The sequence below is a fragment of the Mytilus trossulus genome, chromosome 12 (assembly GCF_036588685.1).
Source record: "Mytilus trossulus isolate FHL-02 chromosome 12, PNRI_Mtr1.1.1.hap1, whole genome shotgun sequence".
NCBI classification, from domain to species: Eukaryota; Metazoa; Mollusca; class Bivalvia; order Mytilida; family Mytilidae; genus Mytilus; species Mytilus trossulus.
Window position 1 is genome coordinate 3,296,582 of NC_086384.1, and position 20,388 is coordinate 3,316,969.

Here is a 20,388-nt window from a genome sequence, read left to right on the forward strand (position 1 = left end):
ATTATATGTTAGCAACGGTTCTAAGGTTCCACGATTAAAAACAATCATTTAAATTAACTATTTAGTATACAAAATGAGTCAATGATAAGTACAGACAAAATAAAATTGTAGAGACAAAATTGCATTTGGCATAATGCTTGTTATTCAATTTAAGAGCCTCAGAACTTCATTTTACTTTCTAAACTGGATAATTTCAATGATACATATAGTTAATTCGTTTGGTAAGTCATCATATAATAGTAGTATAAAAGTAGTTATTTATCGTCTAGTTTGGATGGATTGAGGATTAAGCGTGCATAGTTGATATGTATACATCATGTGTACCTTAATTAGTTTTGGTTTAAGGATGTTCGCTGCTCAGTTTCAAAATAAATAACTTTTCATAAACTCGTATGTATTGATAGGGAATAAATTGAAGAATCAAAAAAGCAAAACAAATATCGGGGTCGATGTACTCTTTTTGACATTTAAGCCATTTGAATTTTGGCAGGAAAATGTTCTCTCTTGATTTTTCATAGCTTTATCAAGACTTATACAAATGACTTATAATTATACATGTAAAATATTTATAAAAGAAAAAAAGGGGTTCATGGGGATTTTTTTAGGGCATTCAAATGGATATATCTAGAGGATTCTGAAAATCTGACAAAATTCCAAAGCATGACAAGCAGACATCCTTAATGTCAAACCAAACCACTAATACATTCTTTTTGTAACAATAACAGTAAGTGTATGTCACAATAAACCGTCGTGATATTCTCTCACTTAATACAACCTTTTTTTTATTAGTTTATTAAATCAAATCTTAAAACCTGAAAATTGGAAGTTCTATCTGGATTTAATTATAAGATAAATGCTCAAAAATGCAAAACCAATAATTCATAAAAATTTAGCTCCATGATGTACTATACGACAGTAAATGTATAAGTTCTATTAGGTAATTTGCGATAAAAAAAAAGACTAAAATATCAGTAATTTTTTTCAGGATTTGTCAAAAGGATTACCCAATTGTCTTGTTTACAGAGGGGGGGGGGGGACAATGTATTCTCCCGGTTTAAAAAAAGTTTTCTCTGAATTATTATATCTGTATAGACTTTGGTGAATATTCATTATATTTCTTCTTTGCCATTGTTTGATGGTATATCTTTGTTTTATGCGTTTTAATGTTAGATGGTTATCTACTGACTCCTTTTGCTTTTTTTTTTTTTTTATCAAATGACTCTATCACTCACGCTATCTGCTGACGAATCCGGACCGTATGAGAAAGCACTTGTAAATGCTATTCAGTCGTTTTTTTTTGTTTTTTTTTAACACTCTAATTGATAACTTATTGCACATATTGCTGTTTAACAATTAAACTTGGTGTATAGTCGTTAGTTTTCTATGTTGTTTTGTGTTTTGTTGCCTTTCATTGGTATTGGTATCGGTTTTTTTCCTTTTACCATTAAGTTGTTAGATTGTTTTTACACGTTTTGAATGTCTCTTTAGTATCTTTTGTCTCTTTTTTACAGTAGAAATGTCTCCATCGCCGTTTTCTACCTACGGAAAATAAACTCATCATAGATACCAGGACTATATATTATATATACGCCAGACGCGCGTTTAATCTACAAAAGACTCATCAGTGACGCTCGAATCAAAAAAAGTTTTAAAAAAGCCAAATAAAGTTCAAAGTAGAAGAGCATTGACTGTAGCGTGTCAGGAATAGGACATATTTTTTCATTCGTTTGATGTCCTTGAGTTTTAAATTTTGCATCTTGATATCGGAACAGTCGGAACACTTTATAGTGTGACTGAAACAACACTAAGTTTGTGACTTGTTATAAACCTAATCTTCAATTCTTTCTTATTATTTCCTATTTATAATCCTGGTACCTTTGATAACTATTATAGAATTTTTTAGAAATTCAAATGTAAGCCACTTTGTGCGTCGATTTCTTCGGCTAACTCGGCAGTGACTTTTTATGTGCTGGATAAGATTGATTTATGTATTCGGTTTTGTTCGGTAGTTAGTCCCCACTTTGGGGTTATCATGTATAGCTGTTGTCATTTTTATAAATCTACTGTTCACAAAAGTATGATTTTTTCTAAATGATAAGAATGTTCTTATCCAAGGCAGAAAAGATAAGCCGTATTAGGCACAACATTTTGGAACGTTTGGTCCTTAATGCTGTTCAACTTGGCACTTGCTTCGAACTATTTGATCTTAGCGTCACTGATTTGTCTGGTGTAGACTGAACGCGCGTTTGACGTATTAAATTATACCGGGTACCTTTTGATAGCTGTGATTCGTGTATTTTTTGTCCTATATTTTATCCAATGTATTTGTATTGTAGTCCTGTCATGTAATGTTGTAGTTCTAATGTAATATTTAACATTGTCATTGTCATAAAAGGAGATTTGGCTAGCCACATAACTAGGTTCAACCCAACTTTTTTCTATTTTGCTATAAAAATATCCTGTACCAAGTAAGGAAAATGGCAATTGTTATCGTATAGTTTGTTTCTGTGAGTGTTGCATTGTCGGTTTTGTTTATTTGTGGTTTTTTTTCCTGTATGTTATTACATTTATTTCCATGAAATATAATACTTGCTTTCTTCAGAAGTTAAATACCTTGGTTGCTACTTTGATGACCCAGACAGAATGTTAAATGTTTCCAAACATAATAAACGAATGACACTTGAAATGTGCACAGAATCATGTCATGGACACCGGTACCTGGGATTACAAGTAAGTTGTAACCAAGAACGTTCTATGGAAGATCTACGCAACTTTTAATTCAGGTGTGTGTAGCATTGACCAATATTATTTCTTTACATTATCATTCTTTTGTTTTGCCTTTATTAAAGTACATATCTAATATGTTCAATATTCTATTTTATATTACGTGATTAATGAGTTCCTAGATAGAGATTGGAAGATGTGGTGTGAGTGCCAATGAGACAACTCTCCATCCAAATAACAGTTTAAAAAGTAAACCATTATAGGTTAAAGTACGGCCTTCAACACGGAGCCTTGGCTCACACCGAACAACAACCTATAAAGGGCCCCAAAATTACTAGTGTAAAACCATTCAAACGGGAAAACCAACGGTCTAATCTATATAAACAAAACGAGAAACGAGAAACACGTATATATTACATAAACAAACGACAACTACTGTACATCAAATTCCTGACTTAGGACAGGTGCAGCGGGATTAAACGTTTAAATGGATCCAAACCTTCTCCCTTTTTCTGAAACAATAGCATAACATCACAACATAGAAAAACATACAATAAAATATCAATTGGCAGACTTAACTCAATCAAAAAACGTATGATTACACAATGAACGAATAAATTTGATCTGCGATATCTGAATACAAATGCACAGTAAATTAAATATAAGAGACAAACATTCGTGACCAAAAAGCTAACAAACAAATTCAAACACACTGAGTAATATTTAACCAATCAATGTTCACTTTAGAAAAAAACCGTTTTTTTATAATCTTGAAGTTTATACAAATGTTGTAAGAATAAGTGAAAAATTGAAGATATTACAAATAATCAAAGCTGGTGTACAGACAAGATCCATGTAAATAAAAAAATAACAAAAAAGCATTATAAACAGTATCAACAGGTCGAATTAACAAGAAAATACGATTTGAGAGTACTCGCAGTTACTGACAGCTAGTTAAAAGCCAAAACCAATTAATAGTAAAAAATCATGCATCAGAGACTAAAATCGATTAAAACACATCACAGGGATTAAATATTTTAACGTCATTAATAGTCAAAGAAGACATGACTTGTGCAATGCCAAACATAAATGTATCGACAGGTAGTAGTATAGTGAAGAGCGACTTCTATAGAAATAAAAGTTAACGTGTCTGTGTCTCTATACATCTCGCCTCAAAAGATAATGAAATTTAGTTATGTTTTAATTTGCTAATGACAAACATATCAATGCTATCACTCCAATATCATTACAAAGCAGGAAATATCTAAAGTTAGCTTTTGATCACCTAATATTATACAAATAAGTCAACTCCAAAAAAGTCTTACCGTTTTGTTTACGGTTTTGGTTTTTTTTGCACCTCTAAGCTCTGGATATTTTAGAATTCATGTGTAACTTCAATTTTCAAGTCTTTTACTGATGATTAATGTCGACTGCGAAATGAACTGGCACTCGTAAAATTCAAAATGCGAAACATGAAATTATAAAAAGCGGAAAGCGGGAAAGGTTCGTGTTTCCCTTTTTAAAATGTGGGTGTCTGTTAAAAATGTCCTGTATCAAGCCAGGAATCTATTATCAAATAGTTAATTTCTATGTGTTTTGGCCTTTGTTTTTGTTGCACTTTGATGTTCCTGCTGTTCATTTGATTTCTTCTAATATTTGATGTGTATCCCTCCGTTTTAGTTTGTTACCCGGATGTGTTTTCTCTCAATCGATTTATATTATGACTTTCGATGACCGGTATACTACTGGTGCCTTTATTTTACAACTGGACAAACTTTTTCAATTTTTTTAGACTTCATGTTACCACATTTTCCATTTGATGTCTGATCGTCACATGCATTTTACATCTTTCTCCGTCATCGGCAATGATCTGTATTTTCAAGAAGAAGGAAAAATCAACCGAAAACAAAATAAAAAACATAATTGTTTCAACTTTAAGCATTATGACTGAGTTTTACAAAATACATAGAATTACAATTAAATAGACTATTGATATATTAAGTTTTAATAAACTGGTGTTATATTGCACAATGAATTGAACACAGACGATCAGCATTAATATTTGTTTTCCACAAATCTCACGTTGTTCGTCACTTATCACATTTTGAAACTTACAAGTATTGTGTTACAACACAACATGAAAAATGCAACAATTGTAGTAAGTTTATAAAAATCAAAATATATGGTATGATGGCCACTAAGACAACTATCAACTAGACGAGGACGTTAATAACTATATAGGTCACATTACGGCCAACAAAAAGCAAAATGGAAAACAATAAGTGTCCAGTACAAATGTTCTCTAGGGTTATGTCTGTCGTTTTTAAATGGTTTATGATCTATGATCATATATTGAGAACCAAATTAGCAAAACCCGTGTTCTTCTTGAGATAAGTATTTCGGCTTTTTTGTTCTCTTAAATTATTGTTGGTGACGTTTTGTTTTGAAAATAGGTAACTAATCATTAATTATTAAAGAAAATGTAATTAAAAAAATGACAAAAGTATCTCCAAAGCCGGGCAAGGAGTTTAGCATGATTTATGATAAAGGATATGTGTTGTGTCTTCTGTACTTTTATTTGGCTGTTTGTCTTTTTATTTTAAGCCATGGTGTTGTCAGTTTATTTTAGATCTATGAGTTTAACTATCCCTCTGGTATCTTTCGTCCCTCTTTTATAAATATTCCTTAATTTGAAAGATTTTTCATAATTTGGCTACAGCACAATTTTTGAATTTTCATGCACTACTGGTAACTGGCCTGATGATACCCCAGACTTAATCAGCAGAGAAATATATTTAGTGTTCGTTATAAGTGAATAATATCAATTTACAGCAGACAATGAATGGAACTTCGGTGATGCTTGTAGCCTAAAAATGGAAATTGGTATTGAATTAAAGAATGTAGCGCTCATCAATCGAAAATGAAATAAAAAATCGCAAAGAAAAAGCAAATCTCAGAAAAGATAAAGTTAATTTCTTTGAATCAAAATTACTTCCAAAACTTAGCAACTTCTTATAACACAACTTCAGTATTAAAATACACGTACCAAAGTACTGGCTACTGCACTTTTGTAACACTTATACAAACGGTATTACGATGTTTGATGTGCTCACTGTCATCAAAGTAGCTGCAGGATATTTCCAAAGAGATAATGTTTGCCTTTTTACCTATTATGTAAGAACCAAAACAAACAAACATAATAGGTAAGTATGTCAAATATAGAGGAACATCAGTCAACATTGTGTTATGATTTTAATCGGTATAAAAAACGAACAAATATATAACAAAGACGCATGAAAAGGCACTTAAACAAAGTACATTAGAAATAATGAAAAACAAGAATTTAAAACTTAGCTTCAGCACAATAACACAATGACGGGAGTTATAAGTGCAGAGCCACATCATATATAACATCGAAACACAAACAGGCATACACACAAATCACATTAGAAAAAGAAACAAGACGACCATACAAAACTTCTACCATAGTGCAAAAACACAATGACGAGATTTATAAGTACAAGTACAGAGCCACGTCAGATGGATATCACCAAAAACGGATTAAGCAGTAAAAGAAATAAACATAAACAACAATTAAAGAATAACAGGACACGTTATTAAGATGATAAACAACATCAGTACCCAGAAAATATACATCAAAACGATCGTGTATTATCAATTGTGAAGTGGATACTGAATATTTATCAACAAAGTCGTGGTACCTTCCGTAAAACTTATTTTAGAAAAAGGACGAGACGTTCTTGCGTCCATCAACTTTTTCATGCTCAGACACTGATGACGTGTTACAAAGTCTGAGTAGGAACTGCAAGCCCTTGAATAACGAATAAGTTGTGAAATGTACTTCCCATATGCATCTGCATTTGGTATGTTGCTACTAAGTTGATTGAAATTGATAATTTCAAAATTCCAATCATCTCGTTTGACATAGAGTTTGGTACTGATATGACTAGGTATGTAAAATTCGAGGTATAAGTTTTAAAATTAGACAGAAGAAGCCGTTTCTGTTGTTTCTTTAATTCTTGTTTTGGGGATTATATTTATTGAGCCCAATCAGAAAAGTAAGGATTGTTGAAAGAAAGAACATTATCAATATATTTAAATTTCTGTATATTTTTTTCACAGAACTCTAATGAGTGCTTTTGTGGCGATTCTTTAGGCGATCCAGGTGTTTACAAAAAGAAAAATGAAAACCAATGTAATAAACCATGTCTAGGGAATTCGGCACAAATGTGTGGTGATGCCTGGCGCAATTCTGTTCATGAATGTAAGTAGGTTTTTTTTGTTTACAGCTGAACAATTGCAGAAGAGAATTATACTTTGAAGCTTATTTGCAAACATAGTTTGCGAAATGTGTTTGTTTTGTGTTTTGGTTTGAAAACAAGACAATCATTATTAATATTATCTGGTATAAACTATGTTCTTCAACACATTGCAGTCCAAAAGATATTTACTTATTTAACTTATCAAAGTTAACACTATGAGGTCTTGAGAAAATCTGGATTACGAACATTTGTTTTTGTCATCTGCTTGACCACAATATTTGTTTTCATCGAATTGGGACCAGAATATTTTAAATATTAAATAAAAAAACAATAACTACTTCCTTCTTTTCAGGTTAAAAAATCTTTCCCTAAGAAATTCCCAGACTCTTGCATCTTTTAAATAATAATATGGCATACCATTAGTAGTATAACTTAAAGATTTGTTTGTTTTATTCTTTAGATGTCCTTTTTACTTCGTCTTAGGTTTAATTATATTTTGCAGAACAATACATAAAACACGTACATTATGTATAGTATGGTTCTAAATGCAATATGTAGCTTATTATCTGCTCTTAGCTCTCTTGTCATCTGCTATCCCAGGTGAAACAATTCCTCGACAATCTTTTTTCACGAAGCCCTCTTCTACATACAATATATTTTTATTTCTCATGGGAAAAATTCCACAAAAAGTGACGTTACAGGTACTTAAAAGAAAATATAATAAACAATTGGGATTAAGTTTGTAATTGTGTTATTTGATGTTTTTTCTACGCGTGTTTTTTCTAACCATGACAAATATATATACTGAGCCAAAAAAGTTTAGCAACAAAAATATGAAATTTTATTTTATTACAAAATTGTAACAACATATGATTTTAGTAATAAACAAATCAAATTTTTACACTTCAGAAGCAACATGAATGATTATCACTCACATTCATTAGGATTTTCTATGTATGGAGCGTGGGAGGGTCAAAATGCGAAAATGAGTAAAGTGTTATTCAAAATAAATTTCTCGGCCATGCCCTAACTGCATCAAGGAAGGATTGGCAGGCGCACCAGCATTTTCCCTCGGTCAATGCACTACTCTTGTGGCCGGAAAAAATTGTCACGTGTTGATTTAAAGCGAAAATAGGCTCCTCCCTTGACGATAGTTTTTCTTGGTCTACGACATATCAACTTATCCCGTGCAGTTGCAATTTGTCGATATCTGTTTGTTAGTCTCTAAACTGTTCACTTATGCACATTTAATAAAGCCTCGTCATCAGAAACACTCATTCTGGCATCAACCATTTCAATAGCCATCTGACGGTCATTTTTTGGGAGGCCAGGTTGACGCCACATGCAATTTTTTCAAACTTTTTTGTGTTTTTCTTACCAATGTTGTGTTTCTGAACGCTAGTGATTTTTTTTTTAAATTTTTTTTAAAAAGTACAGGTACAGAAGGTAAAACATCAATAACACGTGGAAAGCTAAAATGGCGCGAAATTAATCAGCCAGAAAAAAAGTAAGACTGTCAAAAGTTACAGGTGGAACTAAGGATTATATCAATGATGTTAAAAAAAAAGTTGCAGAAACTACAAAAAAAAACATTGAAAAAAAGTGTTGCTTAACTTTTTTTGCTCAGTATTTATGGAGTTAATTTTCTACATAAAACAATACTTTTATCAAATTCCAAGAATTGATGCCGGTAAGATTTTGTAAGTCTAAGTTTGCATATTCTTTCTTTAGCTCTACAACATATTGAGGTATTTTGCCTACTAATGCAAAAGACTCAATATGAATCGTTACATCTGCTGTCTAATCCTCTTTTTTTTTAAAATCACACGTGTATCAATACTTTTACATCTTGGTTTTGATTTGTTTTGCCAAGAAAATAAATGCACGTCGGATGCATAAAACTGTTTAAGCTATAAAATACCATAAACAAGTTTGTGTCTCTAGCGATTGTTGCTATACATGAGTAAAAAATAAAAACATTAAAATCAAAATCAATCAATTTTAAAGGTTTGCTTCGTGAGTTCATGTACAACTGTATTAGTCTTTATCAATCAAACATAGCTAGGAAATTTTAACGTTCAGTTCTGTTTTCACTTTGCTATCTAGCCTTGCTGCAACTCTATAACAAAAAAGTAGCCACCTTTCATCGTTATATCTTAAATGCAACTGTGGTATACTGCTGTTCGAAATACATTAATCGATTGGGAAAATCAAACAAATCCGGGTAACAAACTTAAACTGAGGGAAACGCATCAAATATAAATGGAGAAATACGCCACAACAGAAACACAGCATTAAAATGGAACACACTCAGAAAAACTCAGACTATGATATAACAATGGCCTTTTCCTGACTTTGAACAGGCCATCTTAAAAATAACAATGGTAGGTTGAACCTGGTTTAGATATGAAGGGACATAAGTCAAAGCCAGCAATATTATTATAAAAACCATAAGCAAGCTTTTGAAAAATATTTAAAGATGGATTTGATTTGATTTTTTTTTCATATATCTTAGTCATAACAGCAACAATACCACCTACAATCATGACAACGGGAGAGCAATCAACTGTGGCAATTGCAGAAATGACAACCAAGAGACAATCAGTAACGACAGCAGAACTTATAACACTTGGTCAATCAGAAATCACAACTACCGACATGTCAACACAACTAGAATGCCTATGTCCCTGTTCTACGATTAGAAAAGGCAAATGGGATTTCTTAAGAGGAATGAATCTTACTCTTGATCAATTAAGAGAAGTAATGAAGCCAGAACTAGACTTAATGAAGAAAAAAATGAGTGTCAACAAATCCAACACGACCCGGATGCATCGATCAAAGATATCGGCTTCAGATGATCGTATATCGGCGACATCCGTAGGATATGTTGGAGTCGTCTTCATTTGTCTTATTACTGTTTGTATTGTTTTTATTGACATACTCGGCTGCTTTGTAGCCAAATTAAAAAGACATGTTTGATTACAGCTTTCAAGAAGGGATTCCAGTTGTGAGTGTTTGATGTTTCTTTTCTATCCAAGACATAACTACTAAGTAATACTTAATTTCATGATTTTTGTAATGTGCACTTAAAGTTTACAATGTCATACATGTCATATGTATGAACATAATCATTTGTCTTAATACCAATATTGATTGATTTGTTAGACTAAACTATTTCTTTTAGGACATTTGTTACACAGGAACAAATGCTTTTTTTCGAACCAATAGTAAAATATATAATTCTATCTTTTTCCATATACGATCTGGTACGTACAAAGGTGAATACCTATAATGATCAACTAAAACAATTACCTACATTGCAGGCTGGTCTTTGGTAAATACAATGTATTAGCACGGTAACCGATCGTACTATTGCATTTGTACAATAGAGACAAATTATAAAGAAACACAAACATTTGCCTTGTTTATATGTAAATAATATACATTGCTCTGCATTTTCATACCATCACTGTACTTTTCACTGGGTTTGTTCAATATGAAATCATATTTTTCTTAACTTGTTTATATAGTTATTAGATGTTAATAAAACACTGCATTAACGCGTGCACAAATCGGCAGTACAGCATGTACAAAAAATTGAAAACAACACGTTTAATAATTTCATGCGTCCGAAACGCTTTTCAAGATTTTACATTCATTTGGAACGGTCAAAGCCAAACATTTAAAATCCAAGGGTTGTATTAGTACCGAAACAGATGAAGATCCTTATGACAAAAATACCTAAAGCAAAAAGCCAAATTCATCTAAGGTCAACTTTGCCTGAGGGAGTTGAAACCTTAATTTGTTTATAATTTCAAAATTTATAAACGAACCAGTTTGTTATATATCATGTCAGTACCAAAGTGTTTGTTTTTCACAGAACTCTAATGAGTGCCTTTGTGGCGATTCTTTAAGCGATCCAGGTGTTTACTAAATGAAAAATGAAAACGAATGTAATAAACCATGTCGAGGGAATTTGGCACAAACCTGTGGTGATTCCTGACGCATTTCATTTGGAAAGCTGAAAGCCAAACATTTAAAATCCAAGGGTTGTATTAATACCGAAACAGATGAAGATCCTTATGACAAAAATACCTAAAGCAAAAAGCCAAATTCATCTAAGGTCAACTTTGCCTGAGGGAGTTGAAACCCTAATTTGTTTATAATTTCAAAATTTATAAACGAACTATTTAAGAAATGTTTGATATAAATCATGTCATTACCAAAGTGTTTTTTTAGTGTTTCCTAGATAGGCATTAATTCCTAGAGGAAGTTCTAAAAAAGGGTGGAAAGATATTCAGTTATTGTGTAGTTTTGGATAATTGTTCTGTAGTTTTTGTAAATTAAATATAGAATATGCTGCGTCGAGTTTCCCCTTGAATTAATATATAATTATAACAACATACATGTAGAAAAGGTACAGTTTGTATTGTATGAAACATATACTTGATATCAGATTTTGTAAACAAAATTCTCAGTGTTAATTTTATTTTTACAAATATAGATGTTAAACTGAACTAGGAAGATTCTATTTTTATATTTATATTCTCACCAACATGTAATATGTACTTGCACCGTCTTGTTAACTCACAAACAAAGCTATGGACATTAGCTTTGAGTGATTATCAAACCGGAGAGGTAGTCACTAGAAGGTCTTGTTTGGACAAAATGCACTTCTGGCGTATTAAAATTTTGAATTTGTTGCCTTTTGTTGGCTGTTGTTCGTGTGATTCTTTGTCAATTGTGTTCTCCAATTTATTTATATTTTAGTCCTGTGGTGTTGTGTTGTTATTATGATGTTATATTTCACATGGGCATAAAAGTGCGAGGTTTGGCATGCCACAAAACCAGGTTTAACCCACAATTTATTTCCTTTAAAAATGCCCTGTACCAAGTCAGAAATAATGTTATATAATAGTTCGTTTCTGTGAGTATTACATTTTAACGTTGTGTCGTTTGTTTTCTCTTATTTTTGAGTGTAAATTCACATTGCGATAAGACATGTCACGGTACTTGTCAATCCCAAATTCATGTATTTGGTTTTGATGTTATATTTGTTATTCTCGTGGGATTTTGTCTGATGCTCGTTCCGTTTATGTGTGTGTGTTCATTTTAGCGTTATATCGTTGTTCTCCTCTTATATTTAATGCATTTCCCTCGGTTTTAGTTTTTTGTCTATGGATTTATGAGTTTTGAACAGCGGTATACTACTGTTGCCTTTATTGATTCAACCAATACATAATACAATACTATACAATTACATTCTGTTGCGAGCAAAACAAGCGTTGATCGCTTTATTTGCAACAAATATAACAAAAACAAATTTAAGAGATTAATAAAAGAATTCTTAAAATTAGGTTGAATTAAGTTTTGAAAAATATGTCTCATAGGAAGCTCAGTAAATTAAAAACTGATGTAACTGCATATTCAATTTTGAGTTTGATTTTTTTTAAAACATCACATTGTGTATTTAGACTAAAAAAAATAATCTCAGAGTTTAGAGAAGCCGTTATGAGACAATTATTGATAGTATGAGAAATAAAAATTAATACCTCGTCACGTAGGAATATGAAAATTTTACTCAACTCAGTTGAAGCTTACATATACGTCCTATTAACATGCTCTCTTTGGCATAATCACAGAGAACAATATCTTAAAAACATTGTTCATCAGATTCTTGATAAATTATCTATTCAGGCTTAAACACAACGGGCAAAAGTTCTTTTCACGAACATTCTTTATCTATATACAAATATCAATAGTTTATGAATATTTGATGTTAACCAGAAGATATCTTTCTTTGTACACTGTTAAAAAATTGTTCTCTCCTTTTTATTTTTGAATACTTCTTGTTTTTATATGTATGTATATCTTCCACATCTTCCTATATCTATATAATCATTATATTGTAATTAGATATTGGAAGATGTTGTGTCAGTGCCAAAGAGACAACTCTCCATCCAAATAACAATTTAAATAAAAAGTAAACCATTATAGGTCAATGTACGGCCTTCAACACGGAGCCTTGGCTCACACCTAACAACAAGCTATAAAGGGCCCAAAATTACTCGTGTAAAACCATAATGTCTGTATCTGTGACTTGCTTTGTATTCTCGTAATACGTCCTATTGTCCAAAGATGGCCTTGCTAGAGATCATTCAGAACAACAGCCATGTCATGAATGCATGACCATTTCTACCTTCCTGAGAACATTCAAATAGTAAACACAGTTCAATAACAGTTATAACATAAGGATCCTATACTCTCGCTAAAAATGAACGCATCACTTAAACGCAGTAACTGAAAAAAACAATGTAAACAATGAACTGCATAGATATGTTTACAAAACGGACGAAATATCAGTTTCCGAGATTGACAACAAAGTTAATACTTTCATGCATATGCGGAATTTGACAGAAAATAAATAAATTGAGATAAAGATGAACCGTAACTGGACGCTTTTTCATTTAGATCAAATATGTCGATAATGCATTTAGAACAGCATTTATAACCTAGTATGCATAATAAACGTATGTTTTTCTAATACTTTCTAGAAGCCAGAGAATTCACATCCTTTATCTCTTCTTTATTTACTACAGTAATGTGATTGTCCTTACAGAAGAATCGTCAAAAAAGAAACTTAATGCATGATTTATAACACAGCAATTTACATAAAATAAAAATTAGATAAAACCCAACGCAAACTAATGTTAGAGACTTCTGAATTGGGACAGGCACATGAAGAATGTGAACAGATTATGTTTATAAATCAAGGTAATGCTGCGATGAAGAATTTTGTTTTCAAATGATAATAACAGATAAATTTATTTGATAATGAATCCCCAACATCGTATTCATATAAATCATTATGATCAATTAACATCCATGAACTTTGAAGTTTATGCAAGCAAATGAGAGACAATTTTCTTTTTTTTTTTATTAAATATTGATTGAAATAGTATAGCGATTTATTTTCTAATAGCATTTAAAATTTCATTGTTTGAAAAATGGTTTGTAGTTAACATTGTCGTTCTTTGAATATATAGGTAAGTTTAGTTTTGAACATTCATTTAAAAAACTATATGATATTTTCAAAACAGTCTGGGTCTTTTCTTCAAAATTGTCGATTTTCAAGAAACAAAATTACTTCATAATGTAACTTCTATGGTCGATTTGGTGTCGCTTTTAAACATTCCCAAATTCCTTTTTTAATTGTTTCGCTTACTTATTTCTAAAAAAGGACATAAGTAACAGTAGATCGCTTCCGAAAGGGAGTAGAAAAAAGAAATTCGAAGAAAAATACTAATGTGGTCGTAACAAAAACGTGACAGACAACCAAAAGTTCAACAATACACCATACAGAAAAGTCAAGTTTTCATATCACAAAGTCGATTTAAATTTGGATAAGGGTTATTCTGAACGAGCGGTTTCATCTTGTGCCTAAATTCAAAACCGACATCCAATCGTCAGAAAACCAATATTTACTCCGGATTTATATCGGCAGGACAACGTCACCAGTATTTCAATGGCTGATTTATCCGAATTAGGACTGAATTGCACATTTACTTTAGCTAATTTAATAATATTTTGTTTGCTTAAATGTGCAAAAGTGATGAGACACAAGTTTATCAAGCTTATACAGTCTTCTCTCTGTATAATCATACTAGTATTGATTTCCTGTCGTTATTGAATGAATCATATCTGAAAATGTATGTATGAGAAAAAAAGAACCAACACCCCACTAAATTTAAAAAAAATCTTAGAACAACATAAAGCAATGAAAAGTGACAAAAACAGAAGCACATGAGTAAGGAGACTACATTTTGTAAAAATGCTAATAGATTATGGTTATTAAACAAAGGCAATGCTTCGTTGGCGAAATGTTTTTTTTTTAATTTTATTAACCGAGTTTACCATTTTCTTTATTTGAAAATGTCTGTACCAAGTCAGGAATATGACAGTTCTTGTCCATTAGTTTTTGATGCGTTTTGTTTTTTGATTTTGCCATGTAATTATGGACTTTCCGAACTGATTTTCCTCTTAGTTCAGTATTTTTGTGATTTTACGTTTTGTTATTTGATAATCAGTCATAAAAATTGAATTTTCATAGATGTGTTAGGATCAATTAATATCCATGTACTTTAAAGATTATACCAGCAAATAATAGTCAATAATGTTTTCATTAAATATTTATCGAAATCATATAACGACTTATTTTCTAATAACTTTTAGATTTTTATCGTTTGAAAAAAAAAGTTTGTAGTTAACTTTGTCGTTTTTTGAATTGTATAGATCAGTTTACATTGAACATTTATTATTTATGATTCTTTTGAAAAAAATACTTTTGTGATTAGAAATATACAAACAAAACATTTTAGTCTGTTCTTCGAACTTATCGATTTCAATAAACAAAATAATTTCAAATATTATATAGCTGTTCCTGACCATATGAGTATTCGGACCAAACGTGTATGACCATGACCATATGCGTATACTAATATGGTCCGACAAAATGAGTTAATATCGTTGCAAATAAAACGATAACCTACTTTGAAAGTATGTGTAGAGATGTCGAGATTTTGGGTTATTTCGATGTTTCTACGGTTTTTCTGAAGCTCTAGGTTTAAAATATCGTAATAAGACTACAGTACACCATATTCACAAAACAACTTATATAAAAAATGTTCCTTGCCAATGACTTCTTGTGTAAAGGAAGGACAAAAGATACCAAAGGGACAGTTAAACTCATCAATCAAAAATAAACTGACAACGCAATCGCTAAAATGAAAAAGTCAAACACACAAACAATAGTACACATGACACAACATTGAAAACTGATAAATACACAATAAGAACCCCACCAAAAATTTGGGATGATCTCAGGTGCTCCGGAAGGGTAAGCAGATGTGGCACTCGTCCTTTTGATTATGTTATAACAAATCCAGTAAATAGCCTAATTCGGTAGGTGACGTTCATGAAAAGGAAGGGAACTGTAGTGACGACGTAAGGAACATATCCGATATCATTTGTGAAACGGTTATTCCATAACGGTCAACCCACTCGTGATGGCGCCCGTAAAATTAACGAAGGGATGATTTCAACTTCATCAATTGGAACTCTTTGTTTAATAGCTTCCTTGTGAGAAGCAAACCTCTATCAAGAAAATCATGATAGGAAATGCTAGCATGGGAATATAGTTTCAATTAAGAGATATATTCTCCGTATGCAGGTGCTGCTTGAATGCTGCTACTAAGAAATGGAAAGTTCACAATTAGAAAGTTTTCTTTTCAACCGACCCTCATTGTAAATTTTTAAATGTAAGTCAATATATGGGACCGACTTAACTGTATCTGTAGTATCCTTTATCTCCAGTTCAATGGGATATATACGTTCCACATAGTCACCAAATTTTGAATTATTTAGTGAAAGAACATCATCTATATAGCGGAAAGTTAAAGGATATCGCTACCTTCTTATCTTTCTTCCTAAGAAGTTTCTGCAATAAATCAACCGCATCATAATAAAGAAACAAGTCGGTAAGGAGAGGGACACAATTTGCTCCCATTAGAATGCCGACAGTCTGTTGATAAACACGTCCTCCGAACGTAACAACTATGATGTCAATCAAGAAATCAAGCGACTTCGATCTAGGTCAGAAACAGGTCATGATACCTATCTATAAGGAAAGAATGGAAACTCCTCAACTTATCGAAATTAATATAAAACAAACCTACCTATGGTATGAAAATTTGATCTATTAGCTGTAAGGGACTACAAAAAGCTGGAAAAAAAGAAAAAAAGATTGAAAGAATGGTCAAAACAACAAAAATGTGTTTCATATTAATGCAAGAAACTCACTTTGTAAATTATATGATACCAGAATTAAAAAATAAATTTGAGGGACAAATCATATTAAGTAACGGAACAAGCAATTTACGAGGTGTTGCAACTTGGATAAAAAAAACACATTAAATTTGAAATTAATTGATAGTTTTCGACTTGTAAATATGGAAGTAAATGACAACATCTTAACTTTGATTAATTTATATGCACCTTATAACCCACACACTAGACATACCTTTTTTTAAAACATTAATTTATCAGTGGATAAAAATAGCATAGGACAAATAATCATGGAATGTGATTTGAGGACATATTGGCTCAAATAGATGCAAAAAATAAATCTAAAAAAAAACAAAAAAAACCAGTTTGTAATCACAACAAGATTATAACAATCAAAACCAAGGAGTAAAGAAAGACTCACAAAACCAAAGGACATTGACATCAACAGTTATGAATAATTAAGACACAAGACGAACTCCACTAAAAACCCGGGAGTGAAATCAGATGCTCCGGAAAGATAAGCATTTCCTGCACCGTATACGGCTCCCGTCGTGTTATTTCTTTGTTCAGTTTGGTAATAATGGAAGGTTATTATGACCGAGGAAAAATATCAGATATGATTTCTGACACACTTTTGTCATAATGGCCAATCAGGTCATTATGGCGACCGTAAAATTTCTTCAGTGATGACCTTAATTTGATTGATTCATAGCCCTGTGTTAGCAACGTTTGAGAAAACAGTAACAAATTACTCAAATCATTCAAAGATATAGATGCTTGGAGAGAGAACAACAAACTTAAAACGCAGTTCATTTGGTGTAGAAAAGATAAATCTGAAGCAACAAGATTTGACTATTTTTTAATGGGACCCGAAATTTACAAAAACTCAACTTCATGCTATTAAGGTAGATTGTTGGTACATGTATACCGCCATCTTGGATTGTACAATAACAGTACAAAATCGGTCTAGTTATTTGCCAAAATCGGCAAATTTGGAAACAGATTTGCAATTTTATAGTTACACTGATTATTTATATAAAGAAAAATTGTTAATTTATTGTATTATCCAAAATATTTAAACAAATATTTACCTTTTTGGTTTTTAAAATATTTTTTGGTCAAATGAGCTATTTAAGGGGACATAACTCTTTTAGTACAAAAATTACACTAGGCTTATAGGGCAATTTTTCATTTTTACTTGTGGCAACAAAACAAGTACGGTGACACCATGTTTTCTTTTTTAATTTCTTTAAGCATATTACGAAACCTATCTTCTCACAATTTATTTCAAAATTCTATCTCATGGAACTTTTTTTATGCACTCTTATGTGTTTTTCCATGAACAAACTAACCAAATTTTGGCAATTTTCAACGACTCATAGCTTGAAAAATAGCACGGTGACCCATACTTTTTATTATATTTTTGAAAAAAAGCATAGTAAAATCTTCATTTTGGCAAATTATAAGAAAATTCTGTCTCAAAAAACATTTACTTATGATTTACCTTAAGACCTATAGTTCTGCAACATACTGATTATAATTGTGTTTCATTAAAAATAGATAAAAAAAATAGAGGTCCTAATGGCAGGGGGTACTGGAAATTAAAAAGCAGTATATAAGATAATGAGGACTATGTGAAAACAATTTCTAATTTGATAACCAATTATAAAAATAAAAGTATAAATTATCCCAATCTCGATTTAAAATGGGATAATTTTAAAACTGAGTTCGAGATATGTCAATTAATCATTGCAAATCTAAAGCTTAAGATAAAAGAGATAAATATATATACAATATTGTATATAGGTATATTTTGCACCGTTGTTGATAGGATTTCAAACTCCTGTGGTGTATAATCATGTATAACTTTGCTTATGATTAAAAACATCACGAAAATTATGGTCAACTTACCAAACTGTCTAAGTATCATTAATCAAATTTATCCAAATCACATAGATGATGATGGCAAACACGGTGCACATTTATCTAATATTAAAAACCACTATCAGATGGAAGTAAAATTCGCCGGTAAACACGAAAGCATTGTAGATATTGTAATATTTTAATGTAACATCATTTTACATTTATTAGATATTCTCCCTTGATACATAATAAGTAATATTTCAGGGATACTCAGTGCAATGCTGTACACGAAGTAAATTGTTAACAGCAATAGAGTGCAATCTCGATAATATTAGTTTCAGAGAATTGTTTAATTCAGAGTGATCGTTTACAAAGTAGGATTTATCCCTCCCTGAGACAAGAAACTTGCATCTACGTTGCCTATTCTTTTTTATGAAGCAAAGCAATACCAACTCTTTCAATTTGTCTTTTATTTTGGAATGCGGAATACTTGTGAACAGGGTAGAAAGGTCAAATGTTTTACTACTATTACAAAACGAACGAGAGCTAGATTGTGTGCACTCTAAAACATCTTTGGATTTTTTTAAGTATCCACATCAGATTCACGCCATCTTTATAATAGGCAGTTTCACAATAACTTTGAAGCTCGTCTTTGGTTGCTGATAAAATAGATTTTTATAATTTAGAAAGATGTTTCGGGGGTTCTAGTGCAACAGTTTATTGAGAAATTTTTGGAAGTTTCCTTTCAAGTCGGCATGTTGCTATTCACTCGTAATAACAAATTGATAATGGACATCGGTAGAACATGTGCCTTTTTTTTTGTATAGTTTTGACTAGTGAAACTTTTTATTTTTATTCAGTTAATCTCTTTATCATAATATGACACAAGCATACCATATGAAGAGTTTAGAAGTATCTAATGTAAACTGTACCAGAGTGTTAATTACCCCCGACGCGTATGGTCCATATACTCATATGGTCTGGAACATACACACATAATGCAACTTCCATTAATTATTTATGAAAATGGACATCAGTAACAGGGGAAACGGTTTCGAAAGGGATTACAAACACGAAATTTGAGGAGAAATACTAAAGTGGTCGTTAGAAAAATGGGACAGTCCAACAATACATCACACAGAACAGTGAAAATTGAAAAGATTGAAAAAAAGGATCTGCTGTGAGATAAATTTCAAGCGCAAGATACCAAACGGACAGTCAAATCATAGATCGAAAATATACTGACAACGCCATGCATAAAAAAAGAAAGATAAACAGACAAATAAAAGTACAGAAGACAAAACATAAAAATTAAAAGACTAAGTAACACAAGTTTTTTACTACCAGTTTATTTCATCACAGGGAAAACTTTTATTTCCTTTAATTTTCTTTATTCAATAAGGATTAATTTTTGACTCTTCTAGTACATATCTCAATTTAAATGAGAGGGAGGCATTAGGATGATAACATGAAAAAGGAAGGAAATGCATGTAAAAACCAGAACCGGGGCAGTAGCTGAAAAAATGAGAGATATATTTTGGTACATATCTCTCAATATTCCCCTGAACTTCGTTTGGAACAAACAATGATCAAACTTGACAGAAAATCATTGTTAAAGACTCAATCGAGTTTTTCAAGACGTTACGCTAAAAAGGCTACACTACTAACACTAATA

The 20,388-nt window shown here is 31.4% G+C and overlaps 1 protein-coding gene across 1 annotated transcript; it reads left to right on the top strand.

The window, feature by feature from the left end:
• The first annotated feature begins 2,667 nt into the window (after positions 1–2,667).
• Positions 2,668–9,990, top strand: LOC134693733 (uncharacterized). Its single transcript, XM_063554631.1, has 3 exons — positions 2,668–2,730; positions 6,868–7,009; positions 9,523–9,990. The coding sequence occupies exons 1-3, from the start codon at positions 2,674–2,676 to the stop codon at positions 9,984–9,986; spliced, it is 663 nt and encodes a 220-aa protein (XP_063410701.1). The 5' UTR covers positions 2,668–2,673; the 3' UTR covers positions 9,987–9,990.
• The last annotated feature ends 10,398 nt before the right edge of the window (positions 9,991–20,388 follow it).

Bases quoted from the DNA above. Each gene is read 5' to 3' on its own strand.
- LOC134693733 (XM_063554631.1), top strand. From the start codon at position 2,674: ATGACACTTGAAATGTGCACAGAATCATGTCATGGACACCGGTACCTG. The intron at 2,731-6,867 runs GTAAGTTGTAAC...TTTTTTTCACAG, and splicing joins ACCGGTACCTGGGATTACAA to AACTCTAATGAGTGCTTTTG. The intron at 7,010-9,522 runs GTAAGTAGGTTT...CATATATCTTAG, and splicing joins GCGCAATTCTGTTCATGAAT to TCATAACAGCAACAATACCA.